This window comes from Rattus norvegicus, chromosome 11 (assembly GCF_036323735.1).
Source record: "Rattus norvegicus strain BN/NHsdMcwi chromosome 11, GRCr8, whole genome shotgun sequence".
In the NCBI taxonomy this organism is placed as follows: Eukaryota; Metazoa; Chordata; class Mammalia; order Rodentia; family Muridae; genus Rattus; species Rattus norvegicus.
In genome coordinates, this window is record NC_086029.1 from 80,681,863 (window position 1) to 80,707,822 (window position 25,960).

General features: G+C 47.5%; 1 protein-coding gene across 5 annotated transcripts in view; it reads right to left on the bottom strand.

Annotated features, from left to right (window-relative positions):
- Window positions 1-25,960, bottom strand: part of Slc12a8 (solute carrier family 12, member 8) — a 149,675-nt gene that overhangs the window by 59,863 nt on the left and 63,852 nt on the right. For 4 of the 5 annotated variants that reach the window (XM_006248423.5, XM_063270314.1, XM_039088051.2 and 1 more), the window contains one exon: window positions 17,204-17,317. In XM_006248423.5, coding sequence (XP_006248485.1) covers window positions 17,204-17,317 — 114 coding nt within the window. Of the gene's footprint in view, window positions 1-17,203; window positions 17,318-19,306; window positions 22,995-25,960 lie in introns of those variants that run through there. The other variant, XM_039088052.2, reaches the window with a different exon arrangement.

A 25,960-nucleotide genomic window follows, 5' to 3' on the forward strand; every position in this document is an offset into this window, starting at 1 on the left:
GCTATCATTTAACTCTAAGTAGCAAAGGATGGCGTCGAACTACTGATCTCCTGAATGTACCTTCCAAGTGCTGATTACAGGCTTGTACCACTGCACCCAGTGTTTGATGGCTGATGTCCTGCCCAGGACCCGTGATACGAGGACAGCGCTGTCAACTGAGCTGTATCTAAATTGAAAACAATTTTCCCAATATTCAGGTAGTAATATTGAAAACGGCCTAGCAGGCCTAATTTCTTTCTACTCATTCCTTCTTTCCTTAAAGGAACACTTAAAAGGATGGTAGCGGGGTTAATACACGCCTTTATGCCGAGAGAATGCATTGATTCCAAGACTAAAAAGTCTCCTGTTTGGGGCACAGAGATTATTGAAAACAGCAGGGGTGGAAAGGGTGGCTTTGTAAGTTCAGAAGGAGCCTCGGTGTGGCCTGAGGCAGCCAGGCTGTCATTCGGATGCTACACCTCAAAGGAAGCCCTGTCCATGAATCGGGTGGGCACACAAATGTGTCCACTTACTCTCCCACCCAGCAGGAAAAGGTCCTATTGAAGGACCTAGAGCACAAGAACCCACACAACGACCAAAACTCTCCAGATGGCTGTGGAGAACCACAGCTAATAAACAAAAAATAAAAAACCCCACAAATAAACGTGGAGCAACCACAATGGGAGATTGTGGCTGAGAGAATTTTGGGAAAAAAAATCACTAATTAGTAACTCCTGATACATCCAAGAGGAAGGAATATTCTGCCAGCAGAATAAAATGCTGAGAAAAAAATTCCAACAAGAATAATTGGAATAAAAATGTGACCGTTGAAGTTAAAAATGCCATAGAACTGGACTGGTGAGATGGTTCTGTGGGTGAAGGCCCTTGCCGCCAAGTTTGAATCCTAAGACCCAGATATCGGAATGCACAATAAAGAAACAGACAAATAAACGAAATGATAACCTTAAATGCTATAAATTAAGTGCGTTCCTAATCGTGTAGGATTAAAACTATAAAAGGGTAGGAAAGTTTGGGAAATCAGAGAGAAAACATGAAATTGGAGTGGCCAGAGAACAGAGAGATAACAGAAACAGAGAAAGTAGAAGAAAAGAAAGTTCCAGAAGTTTCTCCAAACTGAAGAAGACTCGGAGTGTGTCTTTATTCCCTCTATATTCCAGCACAAAGAATGGGGGGAAACCCACACCTAAATACATCGCTGTTTTATTTCAAGAGAGCTGCCAAGGGTTAAACACTGGACATTAACAGGAGAACAACAGCAGACCACCATCCGTCTCCTCAGCCACACACTGAATGCTAAAGACACTGATTTGGAAATTTGTAGGGAAGAATGTTTTTAAACGAGACATTTAGCTGGATTAACAGTTGAGTGAAAGTGAAGTTAGGCCGAGAAGAGCTCGAAAACTTCAACTGTCCGTATCGTTTCAGAGAAAGCCTTTAAAGTATGCACTCCCACAAAAAAACCAAAAATGTCGGTCGCAAAGGAAAAAGGCAGTGGTGGCAAAGCAGGCTTGAAATGAAGGCCAGAATAACAAGTCAGTGACAGAGAGAGGAGCTGGGACGGAAGAGGAAGGACAGAGGCCCTGGGTAGGAACAGAGAAAGCGATGTGGAGGATAATGGCCCCACAATGATGTAACGGGTGTGTTGACTGCTTGATTTGCTGCAGGAAAAGAGAAAGGTTATTGGAAGTCCAGGAATGCAAACTCAAGAGGTTTAATTTCTGGCGTGTTGGGGTCGACCTTCAATCAGTCCCTCATGGCGACCCCGATGTGCGGGAAATTAAACCTCTTGTGTTTGCATCGAACTCTGTTCTCACTTGGGGATGGGGGTCTCCCAGTAGTTAAGACTGACTTCGAGCCTTACAAGGTCTAAATATGAAGGGAGCTAAGATGTGACATGATGTTAACTAACAGGAGGTGAGAAGGACTGTGTTCAACGTGCAGGTAATGCAGAATTCCAGCCACTGACTTGTTCTTCAGGAAGTAGCCCACGTGGAGTCACAGGCACCTACCGATCTGTTCACTGGTCTCTTTTAACCCTTGAAACTGAAGACAGGGAGAACACCCTAACTGCAAAGCAGAACGTGAGTATTCGATACCTTGGTGACACAAAAGTCAGGCTATAGCTACACGACTTAAAGAAGGAGGCTCAGGGGGCTGGGGATTTAGCTCAGTGGTAGAGCACTTACCTAGGAAGCACAAGGCCCTGGGTTCGGTCCCCAGCTCCGAAAAAAAAGAACCAAAAAAAAAAAAAAAAATGAAGGAGGCTCAGTGGGTGAGGGAGCTTGCTGCCCAGCCATGATCACTGAGTCGCAACTCTGAAACCCACGGAGAGGTGGGAGAAGAGAATTGATTCCAAAGAGTTGTCCCCTGACCTCCCACGCACTCTGTGGCACATTCACCCCCTACACACACACACATTAATAAGATAAAATAAAACTTATAGATAGGATAAAAGAGGAATAGAGCAAAACCACAAACAGCACCACAGTAACATAGAAAACAAAAACCTGTCTCACTCCAAGTCAGTGGCAATGAAGTCCCAAGCTTCAACGAGACCACCGGGGAAATTTGAAATATAATTCAATATGCATTTTGGGTTAGCCATTAAGGCAGATTAAGAGAAAGGCTAGAAAATACTAACATAGCAGCTGGAATACATTTAAGCAAAATTTATATTCTATCTTGTCATTGGAAAATTATGTTCCTAAATGTTTACTAGAGAAGAACGTAGTGTGGGCTGGAGAGATGACTCAGAGGTTAAGAGCACTGACTGTTCTTCCAGGGGACCTGGGTTCAGTTCCCAGAGCCCACATTGGTGACTCACAACCATCAGTGACACCAGACCCAGATGCCCTCTTCTGGCTTCCACAGGTACTGCATGCAGGTACACATGCATGTGAAACAGTGGTGCAAAACCATTGTGCATTTAAAACAAGAAAAGACAAGAATTTCCCTGTAATATGGGGCAGCCCTTTTTCATAGTTCCTTTGCAACCATAACACAGAAAGATGTTTGGCAGATGGCAGGGTGAGGGGGATGACAGTGTTTACTCACTCAAAGTTTAATTATTCTTGAGATTTGGTCCACTTACCAAGGACAATCAGTTTACTACAGATTTCCTGATACTGCCTTAAAACCTCAGTATATAAAAGTCTTATACAGATTCCCTTAAGATGAGGGTAGTACACTCTCTCCCTACTTACTCAATATAGTTCTTGAAGTTCTAGCCAGAGCAATCAAACAACAAAAGGAGATCAAAGGGATACAGATTGGAAAAGAAGAAGTCAAAATATCACTATTTGCAGATGATATGATAGTATATTTAAATGATCCCAAAAGTTCCACCAGAGAACTACTAAAGCTGATAAACAACTTCAGCAAAGTGGCTGTGTATAAAATTAACTCAAATAAATCAGTAGCCTTCCTCTACACAAAAGAGAAACAAGCCAAGAAAGAAACTAGGGAAACGACACCCTTCATAATAGTCCCAAATAATATACAATACCTCGGTGTGACTTTAATCAAGCCTCTGAAGAAAGAAATTGAAGAAGATCTCAGAAGATGGAAAGATCTCCCATGCTCATGGATTGGCAGGATTAATATAGTAAAAATGGCCATTTTACCAAAAGCGATCTACAGATTCAATGCAATCCCCATCAAAATATCAATCCAATTCTTCAGAGAGTTAGAACAATTTGCAAATTCATCTGGAATAACAAAAAACCCAGGATAGCTAAAACTATCCTCAACAATAAAAGGACTTCCAGAGGAATCACTATCCCTGAACTCAAGCAGTATTACAGAGCAATAGTGATAAAAACTGCCTGGTATTGGTACAGAGACAGACAGATAGACCAATGGAACAGAATTGAAGACCCAGAACTGAACCCACACACCTATGGGCACTTGATTTTTGATAAAGGAGCTAAAACCATCCAATGGAAAAAAGATAGCATTTTCAGAAAATGGTGTTGGTTCAACTGGAGGTCAACATGTAGAAGAATGCAGATCGATCCATGCTTATCACCCTGTACAAAGCTTAAGTCCAAGTGGATCAAAGGCCTCCACATCAAACCAGATACTCTCAAACTAGAAGAAATAGAAGAAAAGGTGAGGAAGCATCTCGAACACATGGGCACTGGAGAAATTTTCCTGAGCAAAACCAATGGCCTATGCTCTAAGATCAAGAATCGACAAATGGGATCTCATAAAACTGCAAAGCTTCTGTAAGGCAAAGGACATTGTTGTTAGGACAAAATGGCAACCAACAGATTGGGAAAAGATCTTTACCAATCCTACAACAGATAGAGGGCTTATATCCAAAATATACAAAGAACTCAAGAAGTTATACTGCAGGGAGACAAATAACCCTATTAAAAATGGGGTTCAGAGCTAAATAAACAAAGAATTCACAGCTGAGGAATGCTGAATGGCTGAGAAACACCTAAAGAAATGTTCAACATCTTTAGTCATAAGGGAAATGCAAATCAAAACAACCCTGAGATTTCACCTCACACCAGTGAGAATGGTTAAGATCAAAAACTCAGGTGACAGCAAATGCTGGCCAGGATGTGGAGAAAGAGGAACACTCCTCCATTGTTGGTGGGATTGCAGACTGGTACAACTATTCTGGAAATCAGTCTGGAGGTTCCTCAGAATACTGGACATTGAACTACCTGAGGACCCAGCTATACCTCTCTTGGGCATATACCCAAAAGATGCCCCAACATATAAAAAAGACACGTGCTCCACTATGTTCATAGCAGCCTTATTTATAATAGTCAGAAGCTGGAAAGAACCCAGATACCCTTCAACAGAGGAATGGATACAGAAAATGTGGTACATCTACACAATGGAATATTACTCAGCTATCAAAAACAATGACTTTATGAAATTCATAGGCAAATGGATGGAACTGGAAAATATCATCCTGAGTGAGGTAACCCAATCACAGAAAGACATACATGGTCTGCACTCATTGATAAGTGGATATTAGCCCAAAGCTCGAATTACCCTAGATGCCTAGAACAAATGAAACTCAAGCTGGATGATAAAAATGTGAATGCTTCACTCCTTCTTTAAAAGGGGAACAAGAATACCCTTGGGAGGGAATAGGGAGGCAAAGTTTAGAACAGAGGCAGAAGGAACACCCATTCAGAGCCTGCCCCACATGTGGCCCATGCATATACAGCCACCCAATTAGACAAGATGGATGAAGCAAAGAAGTGTAGGCTGACAGGAACCAGATGTAGATCTCTCCTGAGAGACACACCCAGAATACAGCAAATACACCGGCAAATGCCAGCAGCAAACCACTGAACTGAGAAAGGGACCCCCGTTGAAGGAATCTTAGAAAAGACTGAAAGAGCTTGAAGGGGCTCGAGACCCCATATGAACAACAATGCCAACCAACCAGAGCTTCCAGGGACTAAGCCACTACCTAAAGACTATACATGGACTGACCCTGGACTCTGACCTCATAGGTAGCAATGAATAGCCTAGTAAGAGCACCAGTGGAAGGGGAAGCCCTTGGCCCTGCCAAGACTGAACCCCCAGTGAACGTGATTGTTGGGGGGAGGGCGGTAATGGGGGAGGATGGGGAGGGGAACACCCATACAGAAGGGGAGGGGGAGGGGCTGGGGGATATTGGCCCGGAAACCGGGAAAGGGAGTAACAATCGAAATGTAAATAAGAAATACCAAGTTAATAAAGATGGAAAAAAAAAGATGAGGGCAGTAATTAAAGTATTCCTTATAAGCATGTATATACAAGAAACCAAGAAACAACCCAGAGAGTCTCGGGTTCCTAAACAACGGAAGGAATGAAGAGATGTAAACTAAGCTCGATAAAATAACGGGGGTTTAAGAATTTAAAAGTTCTCAAGGTAATGGATAAATAATTAATGAAACTTCATCAAAATTGGGGAAGTAGATGGGGGGTCATGTAGGTGACATAGATCCATATTTCATAGCGTGAAGTTAGTGCCTAACGTCTCACACGGATCAATCAAGTTACAGCTACAATGACATATTTTGTGAAACACAGGCTCCAAAAGTACCAAAGATGAAGATAAACATTTGCTTCTGTGGAGGGGTATTTGGGGGGTGGGGTGGTGTTAAGGAGAGAGCACCAGTATAAGCACCAGTAGTTTATACACACAGGCATGTATATATATATATATATATATATATATATATATATATATATATATATATATATACACATATATATATATGTGTGTGTATGTGTGTGTACACACATATGTATATATATATGTGTGTGTATATATGTATATATATGTGTGTGTATGTATATATGTGTATATATGTATGTATATATGTGTATGTATGTGTATGTGTATATATGTATGTATATGTGTGTATATATGTGTATATATGTGTGTATATGTATGTATATATGTGTATATATGTACATATGTATGTATGTATGTTTATTCACACATATATGTATGTATGTGTGTATATATGTATGTATATGTGTATGTATGTGTATATATATGTGTATATATGTGTATATATATATTTATATGTTCATAGTTCAATCATATACAGGTATTATTGCCTCCTGTCCCTGAGGCTCCTTGCTATCAGAACAACCTGATGCCAAGGGCTGTGTTTCCCAAACTGCAGCTCCATCTCTACTCCCTCCCCTTTCATGATCCTCCCAAATCCGGACCCTCTGGCAAGGTCCTCACCCATTACCAGATTGACTGTTGGCTGTGCCTCACTGCCTACCATGTTGCCCCCTTCCCCAGCCAGGACTCCTCTCTGCCCCCGAGTCCCCAGCATGTCTGCCATTCACTCGGCTTTGGGAAACTGTGTACTGTTCTAGTCCTGCCCACACTGTACTTCCTGTGGTTCACCGTGCTGTCTTCTTCCTTCTGAGCCCTGACAGAAGGTCGCACCTGAAGGCCCAGGAGAATCCCAAAGAAGGTGACTGATCTACGGTCACGCATTCTCTCTTTGCTCCGGACAACAGCAAATGGCAACTGTCCACTGCACTTGGGGAAAGACCCAGGCTCCTGTTCAGTGGAAGAGAAGAATTAACTCACAAACCCAGCAAGAAGAGGCCCAGATGATGACCTAGGAAGGAAGGCAGCATGGGGTGATGCCTGCTGGGCCTGGGGTGAAGTGCACACATATCATCCAATGATTCTTAGGCTCTACTGACCTATAGACGTCTTGCTCACTAACGAGATCTAGGTAACTGGTTTTGATTGTGATGGAATGGGGGAAGGGACAGGCATCCTTGTCAAGCATTTAGTCAAAAGCATTCACTTTGTTTCTGCTTCCAGTGTAGCTGGAAACCTTACTGTAAATGCTAGGACTAGACCAAGGCTGGGTGCGCCCACACCCAGAGCACTACGGTCCAGGTGTCTTACAGATATCACTTGTTTAAAGCTCCAGAGATAGTCACATGCCCCGGTACACGCCTGTAATCTCAGCACTCAGGAGGCTGATGTGGCAGAAGCATGAGTTCAAAGCCATCCTGGGCTACCTGGCAAGACCTTGTCTAGAAGAGGGAAAACCTTGTTTAGTCAAAACAAGGCTGCCAGTTTGTCTTGCTGGATTGACCACTGTCTGAAGTATGCTGATACTGACTCTGAGAAGGGAAACACACACATACTATCTCCTAAAACTTACTTGCCAGTAAACACATTTTTTTAAAAGTACTTTGGTCATTGCTGGAGTCCAGGGAAGGCGTTTTTTGGGGAAAGGTAGGCGCTCGTTTGCTACTGCCTTTACACTCTTCATGGCACGTTTCCTGAAAATGGATCGAATGGCTCTTTAGAATCGAAAACTCTTACATCTGGAAGGCATCCCAGAGAGCATCTAATTAACTTTTGTTTTCTGGAGAACAAGGAAGTCGAGACCCAGGCCGATGGCAAGAGCAACTTAGCTCAAGTCTCCCAGCTATCTCTGATCTTCAAGGGCCCAAGAATTGGGTCTACCCCACATCACACAGCCAACCCCTCTCTAATAATCATGGCTTCCTTAGATTGTCCTCTGGGGGAAAAAAATAAGAATGACACGATTGGGGCTCCATCCCTCACAAGAGTGGACTATTGTAGTCGTCAGCACACACTGGATTCTTCACAGCACTTCAGCCCCTAGTAGTCACTGCCGATGTGCATCTGGATCAGCCTCTCCTTGTGGGGTTCTTTTTTTTATTTACTTTTATTTTTAATTATAAGTATACGTGTACCTGTGTTGAGATGTGAGCACATGAGTGTCAGGGGCCAGATGTTGGATTCCCTGGAGCTGGAGTTGCAGGCCGTTGTGAGTGGCCCCAAGATATCCCAGGTGCTGGGAATTGAACTTGGTTCCCCTGCAAGAGCAGTACAAGCCCCCGACTGTCCGTCCATCTCTCCGGCCCTCCTCGTGGGTTTTCAACTGTCACCGTGAGAAGCAGTTGATCGCTCTATCCCAACTACACTTTCTTCTGTATCAGGAAGGCACAGTTGGTACGTTGCTTCCACATGCCTATGGGGTTCAGTCCTCCAGCCAAGTCCTTCTGGGATATCTTGGTCGACGTGGCTTTGACAGACAAGCATGATGGCGTTAGCCACCATCTTTACCTATCGAGGCTATGGCATTCGGACCATTCGGATTCAGCATTACCACTAACCATTAGTCTATGCTGATGGCACCAGATGGAGAGAGAGCTGGTCTCACAACAAATGCAGATGACCAGGAAAGGAAATCCCATGCGTAAAATAAAAACGAGACAGCCACTGACTGAACCAGACCAGCACCATCCCTTTTCTCCCTGCACCGAGTTCACCACAGCACAAACACACCAAAGACAGCTGCCACTTAGCCCAGACTTTCCAACCCAACTCTCTAGTCTGTTCTTGAAAATGGAGATCACTGAAGTGGTGCGGGAGCAACCCTAGGCTTTTGCGCTATGCTTCCTTGGTTCCTGTGGGTTCACTGAAGGCAGGTTACTCTTTCTTAGTCACGGAACACCCAGGCCTCCGCCTCGGGACTTCCAACTGCGTCCTTACAGACCCCAACTTCCTGTTTCTTGAGACATACTGCCCATTTTCTTCCTTTCTCTGGTTTCCTAAATTTAATCTTCTCCTAAAAGAGGAATATATACACTTTAAAGCACCTAAACCTTGCCCAGTTTTCTTGTCCACACATCAAATAGCACCTTATAGGGCTGTGGCAAAGGCAGAGAGAAAGATTTATAAGGTGCTTAGTATAATACTCAGCACCTAGCAAGAGCTACTATATCAATGTCCACCCACAAAAATGAACTGAGGCAGGAGGATCAAGAGTTTGAAGCCAGCATGTCCCAGACCAGCTTGGGCTACATGAAGTTTCCAAAGACTTGGGCTGTCTCTCCCTCCCTTCATTCTCACTTCCAAGCCACGCAGCTACCTTACACTGGCTTCCAGCCTGGTCAGCTAAGTTGTTCTTGTAGAACCTTTATCCCTTTTCTTCTTGGAGACAGAGCCCATCCTCCATCTCCTCACAGCTCTAAGGATGCTGCTGGGAATGACAGCATCAGACAGGGCCCTTGCAATGCCAAGGCCCAAGCAAGGATGGCAGGCTTCTGCACAGGATAGCCCCAGACACCACAGAAACAGTAGGGTTCACTTCTTACCCTGTGGGTGAATGACAGCAGACTCCAAGTAAAGATTTAGCCTAAACTTTAAAGCAGAGGTAGATATGTAAGACTTTGAATATGAAATCGGAGCAAGGGTTTTAGTACAAGTTGCTGCAAATGAGGGACCTTGGAGCCAAGGCCTCGTTGAATTTTTCCAAAGGTTGGTGTATTGGAAACTGAAGTGAGAAGCTCCTGTTAGCTGAGCACAGTGGTGCCCATCGGTCCTGTCATCCCAGCATCCCGGGGACAGAGGCAGGAGATCAGCTGTATGGCAAGTTCCACGGGGAGGGTCTCTGGCCAGCTTGAGCTCGGTGACCATGGGACCATGGGACCATGGGATCATGGAACCATGGGACAATAGGACCAGACCATGTGACCATGGGTCTGGCAGGCCGTGGCCTTCTCCTTAACTCCCTCTGTCCTGCTAAAAACCATTAGATTGCATTCCTAAAGCCAGCCACCAAGGTCCATTCCCTTATTTGGCCACTTCCTCTTCCTGAAGCTGACCACCAAGGTCCAGCTAGCAAAATATTGAAGTCCAGCAATCAAAATCCCCCTTGGGCTACCCTAATTAACAAGACCAATCAAAATGAAACATGTCATCCCAACACAGGATTTCTCCTTTTACCTTTATAAACTGCCACTTGCCTATGGACCATGTCTGTTCCCCAATATCCAGAGGCAGTCTTGTCCCCACTGGAATAAATACCCTTTCCCCCCCTCCCTTGTTCCCTCTCTCTTCTACCTTGTTCTCTATTTCCTGTCTTTGTCTCTTGTTTTCTTCCCTCTGTCCCTCTTTGTGCTGAGAACTTGGACTTGGGAGTTCCTGAGCTGGAGTTCTCTTACACCGGGCTAGCCTGGGCTATCTGGGGGGGAGGGACATTATGTTAAGAGCATTTGGAGATGGGACTTTTAAGAGGTAATTAGGGTAAGATGAAGTCATAAGAATGGGACCACATGGTGACTTTAGTGGCTTTATAAGAAAAGAGGACTAGGTGCATGAGGCCCCATGGTAAAGCAAGACTCACTTAAGATGTATGAAGCCCCGGGCGCCACTCTCTGTATCATTAAACTATAACAACTTCAACGAAGCCCAACTGTCCAGCCCAAGGGTATGAGCCTGTAACTGCAACACCTGGAAGGCAGAGGAAGGTTTATAACAAGAGGGTGGAGAAAATCTGAGCTAGCATGGTTTGCTATGCTTCACCATGTGACGCCCTCCAGCCTGTCCTAAAATGTCCCAAGGCCTTTAACAGATGCTGAGCAGATGTTAGACACTGTGTTCTTGAACTTTCCCATCTCCAGAATCACGAGTCAAATAAAAGTCTACTCAATCTCGGGCATTTTGTGACAGAGAGAAAATAGACTAAGAGAGCAGACCCATCTCTAATAGAACCAGGGAGGGTTTAAACGAAAGTCGGTATCATCAAGAGCTCCATGCAGTGTGTCACATGATAGGCTATGGCAATAACAATTAGAGATATAATACTTTTGATAAAATTACAAGTTCCATAATATCTTTAGTCAGGTGTGTAAAATCACAGAGCTTCCTCTCTTCTCCTTTTCCTGCCCACAAGTCCATCAGAATGAAGTGGGATCTGCCCCATCCTTTCTTGGTCCTCTCTAGTCCTTAAACCTAGAGTCCCCCTGTCTTGGCCAGGCCAGTGGGTGCTTGTTCTCATTCATGACGGACAAAATGTGAGGGGGATGGGGAGACAGCTTGGGGTGGATGGTGAGTAGGGTCAGCACTGATAGCCCGGGTCAGGGAGAGGAGTCAGTGAGACATAAACACTGGGCAATCCATGCTTCAGTCCTGCAGACAGACAGCTTCCCAGGATGCATAGGTGTAAACAGGAAGTCATGCTCAAGAGTCAAGGGTGGTACAGAAACACACCTTGACGAAGAAGATGGCCAGAGCCATTCTGGGAAAAGCTGTTGGTTTCCCACCAAGTTCTTTTTTTTTTTTTTTTTTTTTTTTTTTTTGGTTCTTTTTTCCGGAGCTGGGGACCGAACCCAGGGCCTTGCGCTTCCTAGGTAAGCGCTCTACCACTGAGCTAAATCCCCAGCCCCCCCACCAAGTTCTTTATGCTGGGTGTGGTCGACCACAGCTCCCAGTGCTGACTGTGGCCAAAGAGCCTCTTACCCTTTCCAGTAAGAGTTTGGGATTTGAGGACAAGGGTTATGTGACTTCATACAACTGGTATTTTTCTCAGCAAGCTTCTTGAACTGTGGTCCCTGGGTTCCTGGGGGTGGGGGTGAGGCTGTCTCCCTAAGGGTGTGTTTGGGAAAACCCTGTAGGGAGGGATGTTTTGCCGGTACAGCTTGGAGAAGAATACTGCCTTGAGGAGCAAAGCAAATGAAGAATCTAGGCCAACCCCTATTCTCACACCTGCAACCCCCACCACCGGGTGTGGTAGAGCCCAGCTTGGTGAGGGCAGGCAGTCAGGCTCCATAAATACAGTAGGGGCACCACACCTAATATTTGGCTGCTCCTCACAAGTCACCTCCCTTCCCCCCCATAAAGTATCTAGGTAATGTGCATGATGTGGCTCTGGAGGTAGGGACGCAGCGAGAAAGTGTTTACTCTTCAGACCTCCCTTCTCCACAGCCAGGAAGAGGATGGTGCAGGAGGGAGCCCCAGCCATGACTCACTCACAGTTAATCCCTAGCAAATCTATCACCATGGAAACTGCCAATCACGCATGCTTTCCATAGCTTAACCAAACATCTGTCAGGGTAAAACAAGTGGTTTGACTCATTTACCCTGACTCCATGTTTACCCCCCCCAACCCCCAGTAAACAGAGCGGGAGGAGGGGTGGAGGCTCCCCCCCCCCAAAGCAGTGGGAGGCCCTGCTCTGCTTCCTAATTGTCTGTATAAGGTCCTTCAGGTCCTTCCCAATCTTTTCTGTGCCCCACCTTCCCCAGTTGGGAAAAACAAAAACAAAAAACCCAAACAAACGAACAAAGTCCTCACATCAAAGGTTCTCAAGCAGCTGGTGAGGAGCACGGGGCTCACCTGGCCTCTAAGAAGAAGACGCCCGTATAGCAGACATTCTACTCAGTATGATTTTAACACATGAAGTATTACATGTGACACTGTCATAAAGCACAGAAAATAAATCTGTGTGTTTGTGTGAGCACATGTATGTGTTGGGGGTGGATGTGTGTTCATGTGTTGGGGTGGGGTTGAGGACGTACCATGGCAGCGGGCAGAGAACAACCTGGGAACATCTGTCAGCCCTCATCTTTCCACCTTGGTTGAGACAAGGTCTCTGCATAAAGCAGGCTAGCAGAACCTCCAGGAGATTCCTCCGTCTCTATTCCCATCTCCTCGTGGCCTCGCTGGGATTGTAGATGCTTACACTCCTGTGTCTGGCTTTTACGCATGTTTCGGTGGGCAAAACCCACGTCATTAAGCTTGCCCGACAAGCACTTTCTGCAGTGAGCCATCTCCTCGGCCTCAGAGAATGTATCTCAACCGATATTCTTCGGTAGCTGTCTCTGAAGAAATACAGAGACCCTACCTGGAGCAGAATTTGCTGTGTGGTTATCCAGAAGGAAGAGTGGATTAAAAGACAGTAAGTCAAAGGAACTGAGTCCTTGTCTAGCATGCAGCGGGCCAACCGCACACATACATGCATGCACACAAAGAACAGAATACGATGAGGGAAGGGAAGGGAAGGGAAGGGAAGGGAAGGGAAGGGAAGGGAAGGGAAGGGAAGGGAAGGGAAGGGAAGGGAAGGGAAGGGGGGAAGTTGAGTGGCTGGCCTGGTGACTGATCTCAGAGTTAACTGAGCTAAGCTCTGCCTGTCAGGTGGCATTTCCAAACTACAGGCCACTAATTCTCATCTGGAGACGGGGCTCACTCACCACCCACTGAAGCCAAGCACTGCCCCCTACTTTACTCACCCTGAGAACATCGGGATCATACTCCCAGGACAACCTCCTGGAGTCTAGGTGACACTCAAGGGCATGAGCGAGAGCAGCTACTGGGAGGCGTGCTGCCTGCCCAGGCACGAAGCTGGCCTCTCTGGTCCAGGGTCTTCATCTGGGCTCAATGCTTGCCAAGGAGCAGGGACACTCAGCAGGCACCCCGTGACCCTGTGTACTCATTAGTACTGAGGAGGGGTGGGGCAGGAGGGGCCAGTAAGCTGGTCCAGATAGTAATCATTTTTCTCTTCATTTTTCCTAATTTCCCTTTCTTTTTCTGTCCGGTCAGTAGGAAGCTGACTTAGATTTGATTGATGGCTTTGGGGAGATGTGCAGTAGCATTCTCCTGACTACTGTTTGAGCTTGTTTCTCCACAGCCTGAGCCCTTACGACGTTTCACGGACTCAAAGAAGTGGACAAGATGGCTGGTGAAAGAATAGGGGAGCGGAACAGGATCTACATAATTTGTTGGGCCCAACCACATAAAATTACAGGAGAATCCCTATTCAAAATCGATGATGGATTTTATCTGAGGCAAAGCATTACACTAGGGGAGAGAGAGCTGGTGTGAATGCGTTGGTCATACCCTAACGCAGATGGGCCTGAGTATCTCCCCATTCCATTCCCATACATGGTTGGCCCTAGGGTTGGGAGTAGGGAAAGATAAGCTTACAAGTTCCGGAACAGTGTGGACCTGGGACCCTCTCCCCGGCAATACTGGTAGGGACCCAGAGGACCCAGAGGAGAAGGGTCTTGGAAATGCTTAGACACTAAATACAAAGTTCTCACGTTCTTCAGGTTTCTGGTCTCCCAATTCAGCTTAAAGGAAGGGCCTGCAGATAGGACCTGGGAGGACCTGGCTCTGTACACAGATGCCCAACAGCATGACCACTTGACGTGCCTTGGTGTTGGGTAAGAGCCCAAAAAGCTGGAATGGGTTGAAATATGGCAACACCAGGTAGTGACATCCAGAAAGACTGACATTAGCTTTGAGTCATCCTGGTAGGGTAGAGTCTTAAGAGTCAGAGATCAACTCTTCTCATTTTATAAACATGAAAGAAACATATAGTTCCAGTCGATTGAATCTGCAGATGAGGATCCTGCTACTCTGCCCTAGTTTCAGGTTCATTTCCAAGGTTGGGGAAAGGGTAGGGGTGGGCAATGATCTAACAGAGCAGTCAGGTGGTAGACATAAAGGGCAGTGAAGAGAATCCGGTGCTGTTTGGCAGGTAAACTTGTCAGAACTAGGGGAGTTCTAGAAGGACGGTGAGCATCGGAGTCAGGAGAAGGTGGGCAGAACCATTTTAAAATGGGCAGAGTTAGAAGATGCTGGGCGGGGCCATATGAAAGTAGGAGGAGTCATAAGGCAGTAGGCGGGGTCAGGAGAAGTCGAGGAGTTAGAAGTTAGTCCCAGTTATTGGATGCCATTCCTGAGAATAGGAGAGCAAGAGAAGAGCCGATTGGAGACAGGAAAAAGGGGTTTGGCTCTGAAGTTACTGAGTCTGAAGTGCCCCAGATGTTTAAACAGGCCACTGAAGGAACTATGTGCTGAGGAGAAGCCTGGGCTAGTGGGGTGAATGCAGGAGTCAGCAGTTCTCTGGGTGCTTATTAAAGAAAGGAATTGGAAGAGGTTAAGAAGAAGACAGGGCTGAGGAGATGGCTCAGTTGGTCAAGTGCTTGCTTGATGCATGATGACCTGCATCTAGCAGGAACTAAGCCTGGTACAGTGGCATGGGCTTGTAATACCAGAACAGGAGAGTCAGAGGCAAGCAGGCCCTTAGAGCCCACTGGCCAGCCAGCTTAGCCAACTTGGCACCTTCTAGGCTGGCAAGAGACTACGTCTCAGAAAACATGGAGGCTGGAATCTGAGGAATGATACCTGAGGTCGTCGTCCGGCTTCCACATACGTGCGCATGCGTAGAAAAGAGGAGAACAGGGCCAGCAGGAGCCTGAGGAAGCTGAACATGAAACAGGCAGACAGAAAAGAGAGAAGCAAGCAGGCAGGTGAGAGCTGCAGGGAAGGCACTGGTGATGTGTGACAGGCATTCAGAAGGAAGAGGAAGCGGTGGCCGCTGAGAGGCCAAATAGAGCCGGAAATCAGAAATGCTCACTGCGTAGTGAGGTCAGCAGGAAGTCACCGATGACCTTCGGAGGATCTAGTTCGTTTAGGGCGATGCTCTGAGTTCTGAACAGGGAGTGAAGTAGAGATGAGCAGGAGGTGGAAAGGGCAGATAGGGAGCCATCTTACCTGCGGAGGAGGCAGAGCAAGGGGGCCTTTACCAGAGAAGAGTGTAAGGTTGGGACATGATGGTGAAATTTAAGTGTTTCTTTCCGTCTAGCGGCTTTATTCAAGCATAACTCGGCGTCAGTGAGCTGCATGACACCCACATAGCCACCAGCACAATCGAGAATGTATTGTCCACCCCAAAGTGTCTGCCTGTCCCTCAGCAGCCTTAAGGCACCTGCCTGCTGTCTGCAAACTAAGGCTTCTATCCTCTAGAATTATATAAATGGAGTGTATATGATTTTCCTCTTTTTCTAACTTTTTGTATCTTTTTCTGTCTGACTTGCTCAGCGTAATTATTTTGAGGCCCATATACATTTGCTGTGTATACGAATAATTTCTTCCTTTTATGCTGTCCTTTTTGTGTGACTGAATCGCAATTTATCTACTGACCTATTGATACTCATCAAACTATTTCCATTTGAGGAGTATACTAATTAAGTTGCTTTGAAGATTTTAAGTATTTGTTTTTATTTGTGGTGTGTGTGTGTGTGTGTGTGTGTGTGTGTGTGTGTGTGTGTGTGTGTGTGTGTGTGTATGTGTGTGTGTGTTGAGGGCAGTGCCTATGGAGGTCTGAAGAGGGAGTCTGATCCCCTGAAATTGGGATTACAGGAAGTTGTGAGCCATGGGGGAACTGGAGCTGGGCACCAAGCTCTCACCTTTTGCAAGTACAAAAGTCCTATTGACCGTGGAGTCACCTCTCCAGCCCAAATTAAGCTGCTTTGAATTTTCACATATGGAAGTCTTCACACAAGCGCATGCTTCCAGATAATCAGGGGTGGGATAGCTGGGTATTTGGAATTTTAGGGAACTGTGCAAAGTTTTCTAAAGTGGCATGACCATTTCATGCCCCTCGGTCATATGGGGACATTGAATTTCTCCACAGTATACAACATTTGAACAAAGTCTCTTTCACGTAAGACATTCCAGTAGCTTCTCCTTTTCCTGCCCTTTGTGTATGTGCGGGAAGGGTGACAAGAAAGGACACGACGCATGTAGGAAGCAGACTTTAGGAGGCAGCTGACTCCAGAAAAGCACCAGAGATACTCTTCTGGTCTGTGCCTTGGAAACAGCCCCGACTTGAGCATTTCCCATGAACCACTTGTCATATGTCAGCTTCTTGTCTTTTCAGCCAGAGACCCACATGTGAGGCAAGAATTCTACAGTCTCCTTCAGAGATTAGGAGCAAGTACAACTATTGTTAAAAGAAGGGGTTTTTAGTCAGACCTAAGGCCATCACCAAAGTCAGCTTCAGACCCCAAGAGAACATGAAGGCCAACTGTGATGTGAACCTCAAGAACGGAGCATTTACACCCCTGAGGTAAGGACGAGAAAGATCCCAGAGTACCCACCTGTAGCTGCGGGGAAGAACACCCCAAACACAGTGAAGAATGACTCCCCGGGGCTGTACTCAGGCAGGATGTTGCTCTGTAGCAGTTCTGGGGAGTATCCAATAAAGCCATGCTCTGTAATGACACAAAGGACCCCACTGGAGCAGCGAGCCCAAGGAGGGAGCGTTGTCTACAGCTTGGTTTCTTTCTTTTTGAGATAATAACACACTCTGTAGTCCAGGCTGACCTGGGACTTGCTGTATAGTCTGAGCTGGCCTCAAATTTACTGTGATTCTCCTGCCTCAGCCTCCTGAGTTGCTGGGATCATAGGCATAAATCACCATGTGCAGAGGTATAATACTGACCATTCGAAGGCAGAGTGTGCGTGTGTGTGTGTGTGAGAGTGTGTGTGTGTGTCTGAGAGAGAGTGTGTATGTGTGTGAGTGTGTGCATGTGTGTGAGAGAGTGCGTGTGCATGTGTGTATATGTGTGAGAGAGTGTGTGTGTGAGAGAGTGTGTGCGTGTGTGTGTGTGTGACAGAGAGAGTATGCGTGTGTGTGTATGTGAGAGAAAGAGAGTGTGTGTGCATGTGTGTGTGAGAGAGTGCGTGGGCGTGTGTGTATGTGTGAGAGAGTGTGTGTGTGTGAGAGAGAGTGTGTGTGTGTGTGAAAGAAGGAGAGAGTATGCGTGTGTGTGTGTGTGTGTGTGTGTGTGTGTGTGTGTGAGAGAAAGAGAGAGAGAGAGAGGGAGAGTGGGGGAAGGGGGGAGGGAGGAAGGGAGAGAGAGGGAGGGAGAGAGACTTGGAAGTCTGACTTGTGTTCCTGAACCTTTGGCTATACAGGAAACAAGGACAACAATGGTTTAGTCAGCTCCAGGGAGGGAAGACTTCATCTTTGTTTTACAGATCTCAGAACAGCTACAGAGTCTTTTCAGGGAGGGTCTAATTCTTCTATGTTATTGCTTTCTGTAAAACCAAATTGATTTCACAAATAAATTCCCTGCTTGAAAACCTCCATGGGTCCCTGGGAGCTAAAGTATAAAACTCCAGGTGAACATCGAAACTCCCCACAACATGGCAACAGTCTGCCATGACCCCTTCACCCCATGTCCCTCCCCTACCTCCCACCCCACCCCCCAGAGGACAGCAAACACCCATCCTACCCCATCCTACAACTTCGCTGGGGTCATGCCCCCTGCTGTATTACCCCTCTCTCTGAGTCATCAATACTGCGCTCAATTTTTTCTTTTATTCTCCCCTCCCTGCAGGGCCTTGTGCATCGATTCAGCCAATCAAACATCCCTAGCCCTGGTTTTGTTTTTAATTTTGAGACAGGATCACTCTAAGTTGCTCAGGCTGGCCCTGATCTCATTCTGTAGCCCAGGCTGGTCTGGAACCGTCAGTCCTGTCGTCTCAACCACTCAAGTGGCTGGCATCACAGGCCGGCACCACCAGGCCTGACCTGTACTCATTCCTTAAGCTAAGACATGAGCGTCCGTCATCTGTCCAATTCTCCTCCTCGTTGCTCTTGGTGTTTTATGTTTGGCCGTTTTATGGGCCTTGAGAGATGGCTCAGCAGTTAACAGCGATAACTACTCTTCCAAAGGACCTGAGTTTAATTCCTAGTCCCACTCTTGGCTCAGGGACACCTCAGATATCAGCTTTGCCTTTCAGTCGTCCCCTAGAACTAGCTAGTTTGTGCCTATGAACTGCGTCCACCCCGCCCCTCACTGTCACTGCCCAGAACTTGAGGACAGAGCCCACCGCAGCTGCAAGCCTTGTCTACCCCCACCCACCATTTACCGAGCCCTTCCCTCCACAAAGAGAGCTCCCTTGACTCTGAAGGTTCCCAGGAGACTATGCACTTCCTCGGCTTCCAGGAGTCATAACTTCACAAGAAAAATGTTCTTCAAGAAAATAATGAAGCTCCGAGAAGCACAGGGAGCCTTTGGGAGTCCGGTGCACACTTTCAAATCATTGTCAATTGCTTTCTCTTGGCTGAATATAGACTTTGTTCTGGCATATTAAATCCCAAGCACCGGGTTTCTGAATGGCTTGGCCTCCTTGCAGCTGGTCCTCCCCTCTTCAACAAAAATCAATAACAAGCTAAGTTAACTTTAGCTTACCCGCTGGCTGACCCCACAGACTAGTCTTTCTGAGGAGAAAACCAGTGCAGCCTCCCTTGGAGCTCAGCTCAGCCAGGCCAGGATGACGCATATCTGAGCCAGGGCTGTGCACCCTGGGCAGGCCAGCCCACACAGCACATAAACACCTCATTCCACACGGTTCCTCTCCATAGCCTTAAAGGAGGCCTTAGAACTCTGAGGGGTTTGGTCTCCCTGTCCTGAGAGCTTTGCCTGGTCAGCCTGCAGGCTTGTAGGAGTTTTAGTCCTTAGAGATTGCTTAGTGGGGTCGGTTGGGGGTCAGTCGAGGCTGTCTCTCTCAGGGCCAATGAGAAAAGCAGCTCTGACGTGTCTATAAGTGCAATGCTCACAGTGGCACAGAAGCATAGCAACTTCCCAGCAGAGACACTGACACACGCTCAGGCATGCATTACACCTGAGCGCACACACACACACTGATGCACAGACACACACTCATACCTATACACAAGGATATTTCACAAGCACACAGTCACACCGGCCCACTCACAAATACACTTACATGTGCACAGGATCACATGTGGGCACACTCGCACCAACACACTCACCCCAACACGCCCACGAGCACGTTCGCCGGCACGCACAATCCTGCTACCCTGACCCTCTGCCCTGGGATAAGTCTAGTTCTTAGCCTTTTCTCAGAGAGATAATCTTAACCTTGAAAAGAACCTATTGACAAAGATAATGAATGTTTTCTTGCAATACTGTCAATTTGGGGAAAGATATAAGTCTCTAACTATGAAGAACTGAGATATTTTAGATGTCAATGGTGACGTCTGAAGCCGGACCTGGAGGCACAGACATGGAACCCCAGCCACTCAGGAGGCTGAGAATTTTGATTGACAGGAAGAGAATGGAGCTGAGGTGTAGCTCAGAGCATCACTCTTGACCAGCCTGCATGAGGACCAGTACCATAACAAACCACCATAGCACTCAGTAGCGCGGGAAACTCGCATGCCGTAATGCCATCTAATACCTAGCATGCTGATTAAAAAATAAAAACTTCCAATGTTATAAATACTAAAAATAAACTTACACATGTAAGAAATAGCTATGCCGGGCCTGGTGTTACACGCCTGTGTTTGAGGCTAGCCTGGGCTATAGAGTAAGTTCCAGGACAGCCAGAACTACACAGAGGAACCCTGTCTCAAAAAACCAAAATATTAACTGTGGTTGTCTATAAAAATAATTACGGCAATTCTCATTCTGTCACGCCCTCCTCCCTCCTTGAGGCAGATCTATTTCTACCTCTCCCTCTGTCTGTCCCTCCTCCCTGAGATCTATCGCTCCCTCTGTCCTCCCTCCCTCCTTGAGATCTATCTCTTTCTCCCTCCTTGCCTCCTCCTCTTCATCTGTCTTTTCCCTCCCAAGATGGAGTTGATTATGTTGCTTGGGTTGGCCTGGAGCTTCTGACCCACCTGGTTCTACTTCCCCAGTGCTCCGTTTACTGACGTCCGCCATTATACCCAGCAATTCCTCTCCTTCAAAAATTTCCTATAATATTCCCACAGTTAAAAAAAAATAAGGTACTTATTATGAAAAATTGTATCTTGTAGGAAAATTAATGACCCCACGTGAAGGCCGAGTTTCTGCATCCCAAGTGTATCATCTTCTTTCTTTCTTTCTTTCTTTCTTTCTTTCTTTTTTTTTCGTTTTTCTATTTTTCGGAGCTGGGGACCGAACCCAGGGCCTTGCGCTTGCTAGGCAAGTGCTCTACCACTGAGCTAAATCCCCAACCCCCATCTTCTTTCTTTTATTTCTCCCTGCTTCCCAGAATTAGAGTAGTTTATGAGAAAGTCATAAGCATGAGAGAGAACAAATGGCATTTAAGTGGGGAAAGGGGGGACTTTCACCCACGACACAGCCAGAAGGGTTTGAAGCAAAATCTGTAGCTGTGTCCTTGAGACTAGAATTTGGAGCCTAAGGAGATAGTCTATGGTTGTTTTGACCAAGCTCATGGGGACAGGGCATTGGGCCTAGTGGCTTGGCCCCCATATAGGCCATTTTCTCTCAGATGAAAAGTTGTGTCTGAGACTGGCCTTTTTACACACACAGACACACACACACACACGCACGCTTGCACGCACACACGTACCCATGCACACGTCTCCCAAGCCTGTTGACTCTTGCCCGTTCTGATTACCTCCCCTCCCCTTAGGATTACAAGTCCTGGGTCAGCTCTCACTGAGGCTTGCCACTGACACACACACACACACACACACACACACACACACACACACACACACACACAGGTCTTCTGCAGTTCCTGAAACCAGTGTCTCCCTCAGGCTTCATCTGGGAAAGTCAGGCAAGTCCTGAGGAGCACCACAGGTCAAAGGCACCAACAGGGCTGATAGAGGTTCGGCTGGGAGGATGGCCAGCCAGCCCTGTTGGGATTCCAGGTGTGTTTGCATTCAAAATATCCCATTCACTGTGTTTCGGGGTTCTGTTTTGCAGGATGCTACACCCCCAACCTAAGCTTGCTTCCTGCAGCCCAAAGAGCAATCGCTTGCTGCAAAAACTGGGTCCTGTCGGCTGCCATTTCCAACCCTGAAGGGCCTGGGATGGTGAGAGCCTGCAGCTGCTGCCTGCGAATGCGCCTGGGCTTGACCTGAACATCTGCTTCTGTATCCACTGAGTAAAAATACTCCGGGCCCCTCTGAGCTGTGTGCTCCGAAAACAGAACGGGGGAGGGGAGAGAGAACCAAATCCACACAGCCCCAGGCAGGAAGAGGCAGAGGGGTGCCCTTGCAGGTCTGTGTGTAGGAAGGCCTAACTTCTCCCCAGATTCCAGTCACTCCCCTGAAGCTGCCAGTAGGCTGTAGTTCCTGGGGCTTAGTGTTACCTCCTCAGGGGGCGCTGAAGGAAGTTCTCCTCATCCGGTGATAAATGCCTTTAGTAGTGACGAAGAACCACTGGCCTGGGTCTGGGTACCAGTTGCCCAGGCTCACAGACCTAGCCACCTGGGTGCAATGGCTTCTGGGAGACACCCTGAGGCACCTGTGGTTGAAATACTCACCCAGCCCGCTACACACACAAGCCATGGGGAGATGTCCCGTTATGACTGTGGACTAACTTAGAAAATGAGGTTTCTAAAGTTCTTGCTGGTGTTGGTGCCGTGGGCTGTGGGCTGTGGGCTGTGGGCTGTGAGCTGTGGGCTGTGGGCTGTGAGCTGTGGGTTGTGAGCTGTGGGCAGAGCTTCCCGCACCACCCGCTTTCTTCTGGGCTCAGGCCCCCACCCTACAATCAGTAAGCGGTGACCAGTGACCAGAGACTAGCCAGACAAGCCTTTCCTGGGAATGGACAATGAGAGAGTCTGGTCCAACCAGGAATAGAAAGAGTGGAGGAAGGGCTTGGAGAGAGGAAGGGAGGAGGCGGCGCCCCCCAGACTGAGGGGAGGGTGGGGCCTGAGAGATCACAGGAAGAGTAACTATGCAAGGAAAAGGAAAGGAGAGGCCGAGGTTCTGGGAAAAGCACAGGCACCAAAACAGCCCCGAAGGGAGGGGCTCGAGGGATACTGGCAGGGGAAGGGAAGGCCACCAGGGTTCAGGGCGCTGGGATCCTCAAAGGAGGAGGAAATACAGTACAGTCACTGCCGGAAGTAGTACTCAAGCCTCCTGCTGCATGTGGCCGGTCAGGAGACCCCGTTTCCCGGCCCGCCCCAACGCCCTCATCTGAGGAGTTGACTGAAATCAAGGAGGGCCCAGTGTCTTCACTACCTGCCATCCAGGCACATCTGAAATTGCCTGACCGAGGGCTGAGGAAAGGCAGCGTTCAAAGGCCCCATCTCCCAGCACAGGCTACCGCGAGCCCGAGGCCGAGCCACTGCCCAAGCCAGAATGGATAAGCGGCACTTAGACGCAGGGACCCCTTAGCCTGGCCTGTAGCATTATCGTCTGCCGCTCTGGGAGCCTGATCACACAGAGGCAGGGTCTGGAGAGACGTCCCAGCTGGGCCTCTTGCCTGGGCATGGGGTGTGAGGTCTATTCCAGCCATAAGACTGCCCGGAAGCCCCTGCCCTGCCATTGGGAGCCAGCAGCTGACCAACAGCAGCAACGAAGCAGCTACAACCTGGCTCCGTCCGACGTGCCTGGAGTGCTTTTTGTTTCCCACGGTTTTAAGTCACCCGTGATTTGTGGCTTTCTGAGGGCAGATAATGAAAGATGTAAAAAATGGAGAGAAAGGAAGGGGGCTACGGCCTGGTTGACTGGGCCATCTTTTAAAAAACTTTGTATTTTCTTTTAAATTCTCATACAATATATTTTAATCATATTCTTTCCTCTCTCTCTTAATTCTTCCCCACAACCAACTTCATGTTTATTCTCTTCTCTCTCTCTCTCTCTCTCTCTCTCTCTCTCTCTCTTTCTCTCTCTCTCTCTCTCTCTCTCTCTCAATAAGACACAAAAATAAAATAAGGAAAACAAACAAAACCACAAAATCAAAACAAAAGTGCACACGCACACACCCCAGAACCACAGAGACGGTCTTAGGTTGGACAACACAACTCCTAGGCTTGAGGCCTACCTGGAGTGTGGCTGATATTCCTACTGACACCATTGGAGGAAACTGTTGTTTTTGTCTTTCCCAGAAAGTATCAATTGCAAACAGCTTCTTGTTAGGATTGGGGGTGTTGTACATACCTGCCTCTGACTCTGCTACAATGCCCAAGAGGCTGAGACTACCTAGGTCACCGTCCCTAGGGAAAACACACTGCTATTGTTCTGCTACAGAAGCCGAGTAATAAAAAGACATCTTGCTATATCCACAGATCAGAGCATCGCTCCACCCGATCAGAGAGGCCTCCTGCTGTAGACGAGAGCTAACGACAGGGAGACCAACCACTGGACACTGTCCAGAGAGTGCAAGGCTCTGGAACACTCCGTCCTAAATGGGATTATCTTTATCAAACGCCTCCGTCCAGGGTTCTGAGGTCTGTGAGGAAGAGGATGTGGACAGATTGTGAGAGCCTGAGGTGGTGGATGACTCCAGAGAAACATTATTTCTCAGGCCCAATGGGATACACAGGTAAACTTACAGAGACAGAGACACTAACCGTGAAGGACGCTAGCGTGCAGAGAGGAAGCAGAATGTTTAGAAGACACAAGAGTCAAACGAAGAGAAACCCCAGATACTGTCAAGTCCAGATTCGACGGATTCTCCCACTCAGCGCTATTAGAGGTGTCCAGTGAAAGTGCTTTGAAATGGAACGAAGTTTGCCGTGACCTCAAACTGAGGCAGGAGCTTGAAGAGTTGGAGGTTGGCTTCAGGGCAAGAGATGGCCTCGAAACAATCACAGAACATACCCGGTGTGTACGGCTCACAGCCTGCAGAGGAGGAAGAGGAGAAAGGACAGATTTGGAAGAGGCCCCAGGGAATTCTGGGCAGTGAGCTGGGAGCAGCCCTCAACCTGCACTCTGGCCTCAGCCCTGGTAACTTTGGTCTTTCAAGGAGGGGTTGAGGAGAGGAGTGAATGAGGTCTCCAAGCCTAAGACTCCACCCAGAGAGAAAACATGGAGAGAGCTGGACAGTCAGCAGGGGCCAGAAGGGAAATGTGAAATGGGGCTGGGCCTGCAGGGTCCACCCAGATTACCCAGGGAAAGCAGCCTGGAGCCTCCTCTGTCCCTGGGGAAGGCCTCCACCCTGAGCAGGGCAGGCTGCCAGGAAGCAGTAACCCTTACACACACACACACACACACACACACACACACACACACACACACACACACACAGAGAGAGTTATCCAAAGAGATGAAGGGCCTAAGAACGGAGGGGTAGACACTCTTCGGTGCGGGAGTGACTAAGTGTCCAGCAACTGGACAAGTGTTCCTCCTTGTGGAAGGGAAGTGAACATTTTCTATTGCAAGATGGTTTCTAACAGCCAAATTGTGCCTTCTGTGACCAATGGCCTCTGTTTTAAAAAGTACTTGGGACGGGAGAGACAGCTCAGCAGTTAAGAATATTGCTGGCTCTTCCTCCAGAGGCCCAGAGAGTTCAAATCCCAGCACCTACAGGGCAGCTCGCGAGCATCAGTAACTCCAGTTCTAGGGGACCCCACACTGTCTTCTGGCCTCTGCAGGCACCAGGCACACGCTTGGTGCAGCTAAACATACAAACAAAACAGCCGTATACATAATTTTAAAATCTTTGTATTTCTATGAATGTATTAGCATTTCCATCTGTACAGTGTGCGTGCTCAGATGCCTGTGGCAATCAGAAAGATCCCATGGACACGAAGTGGCAGATGGCTCATGGAGGCGGGAAACTGAACTCTGGTCGTTTCAACAGTTGCTCTTAACCCCTGAGCCACTTCTCCAACCCCGGCATAAAATAAAAATGTTAGCCAAGGGTGTGAGGGTGTGGGGAGTGGGAGTGGGGTGGTGCACGCCTTTAATCCCATCACTCTGGAGGCAGAGACAGGTGGATCTCCGAGTTTGAGGTCAGACGAGTCTGCAGAATATGTTCCGGGACAGACAGGGCTACACAGAAAACCCTCTATGTGTGTGAGGGGAGCGGGAGGGCACAAGGGGATGGCATGACATGGGATAGACAAGACCTACAACACTAATAATAAACTAATAATTAAAAAGTTGTTTCTTTAAAAAAAAAAGTTGTTTCTAA